Below are 1,502 nucleotides of genomic sequence, written 5' to 3' on the forward strand. Positions count from 1 at the left end.
AAAATAATTTATAATTAAATTAAAAATTAGAATATGACTTCCAATATTATAATTGTTTCAGCTTTCACAAGTCATATAACCTTCCTGGTCCTTTCCTTGTCATTTTATGAACAGAGTCTTTACTATCTCTTCTGAACTGAAACATTCAGATTCAAGTGCTAAGTTGATAACCTGATGTAGAATTTTAGAAGAGCTGGGGATCTGGGCCTGCAGGGTCACTCATCCAACCATCATGAAGCCTTCCATGAAACCTGAGACTTTCCTGCTGGCCTCCACTCTGCTCTGCACCCTCCTGGGTCTGGGGTACCCACTGAACTGTGAGGTGCGTGTCGGTGACAGTCCCAGTTGCACTGGAAAACTGCAGACTTGTGCCCCAGATGAGGACTCCTGCATAGCTGTCGTGACTGAGACCAACAGAAAGGCCTCCTTGGCAGTGACCAGCTACAAGGGGTGTGCAAAATCCAACCAATGTGAGTCAGGATTCTTTGGCATCACTGTGAACCCTGAGAACTACATGGGCTCCAAGAGGCGCTGCTGCCAGAAGGATGGCTGCAACCAGGATCCCCTGCCTGCATTCATGAGAAACCATACAGAGAATGGCCTTCGGTGTCCTTCCTGCATCGCTGCCTTTACAGAAACATTCACTGCAACTGAGGAAGCGCTCTGCATTGGCGAGGAAACCCACTGTGTTGCCGTGTCTGGCCTCGTGCGGCCTGGTGACAAATTTGCTGTCCCGGGCTGTGGTACAGAGACCACCTGCCACACCAAGCCTGGTACCCTGGTGCCCTCAGGCGCTCGTTTGTTCACCATCAAGAAGACCAGCTGTCTTTGAAGCCCCCAGGCTTCAGGCACGGCTGAGTGAAGAACTGAGGCCCATGTGGTGTTTGGTCTCCATTCCGTCTCAGCTACGGTTCTAGAAATTCCTACGGTTCCAATTTGTCTATAAATTAAACAAGTTAACTGAAAAAAAAAAGAATTTTAAATATTTATGCTGATTATAATAGATATATTTACATGCTTTGAAAAAAAAAGAAAAAATTATATTTTATCATTTGAGGCAATTGAGAAAAGAATTCAGAGATGTGGTCATCCAGGAAAAAAATTTCCACATGCCGTGGTGACTCCTTCACAAGAAAGACATAAGGTTATAAAGGTAATGACAAGAGACATTGAATTTGGGCATGTACAAGATAAACCTAATATCTTTAGAAAATCAAACGTTTAGTCAACAACCTCAGTCCAGAAAGGATCCCAGGAGCACACTGGAGGGCATCAGTTATAAATTAGATTTGATGGACTTCTAGTTCTGTGTGTGTTTATAATTAGAGGTGAAATATGGATATTAAAATAAGCATAAATATGTGTATGGGTGTATAACATAGATATAAAATCATTGATATATTCAGTCCCCTTCTGTTTAGCAATATTGCATATTCATGGCCTCATGTAAAGCCAAATCCTCTCACACAATATATAATTGTCAACATTTATAAACCTTAGCT

The 1,502-nt window shown here is 42.4% G+C and overlaps 1 protein-coding gene across 1 annotated transcript; it reads left to right on the forward strand.

Annotated features, from left to right (window-relative positions):
* Window positions 1–232: 232 nt before the first annotated feature.
* On the forward strand, window positions 233–832 carry LOC102406964 (phospholipase A2 inhibitor and Ly6/PLAUR domain-containing protein-like). Its single transcript, XM_044948501.2, has one exon. It carries the CDS (start codon window positions 233–235, stop codon window positions 830–832), a length of 600 nt encoding a protein of 199 aa, XP_044804436.2.
* The last annotated feature ends 670 nt before the right edge of the window (window positions 833–1,502 follow it).

The sequence above is a fragment of the Bubalus bubalis genome, chromosome 1, assembly GCF_019923935.1.
Source record: "Bubalus bubalis isolate 160015118507 breed Murrah chromosome 1, NDDB_SH_1, whole genome shotgun sequence".
NCBI classification, from domain to species: Eukaryota; Metazoa; Chordata; class Mammalia; order Artiodactyla; family Bovidae; genus Bubalus; species Bubalus bubalis.

Bases quoted from the DNA above. Each gene is read 5' to 3' on its own strand.
- LOC102406964 (XM_044948501.2), top strand. From the start codon at position 233: ATGAAGCCTTCCATGAAACCTGAGACTTTCCTGCTGGCCTCCACTCTG.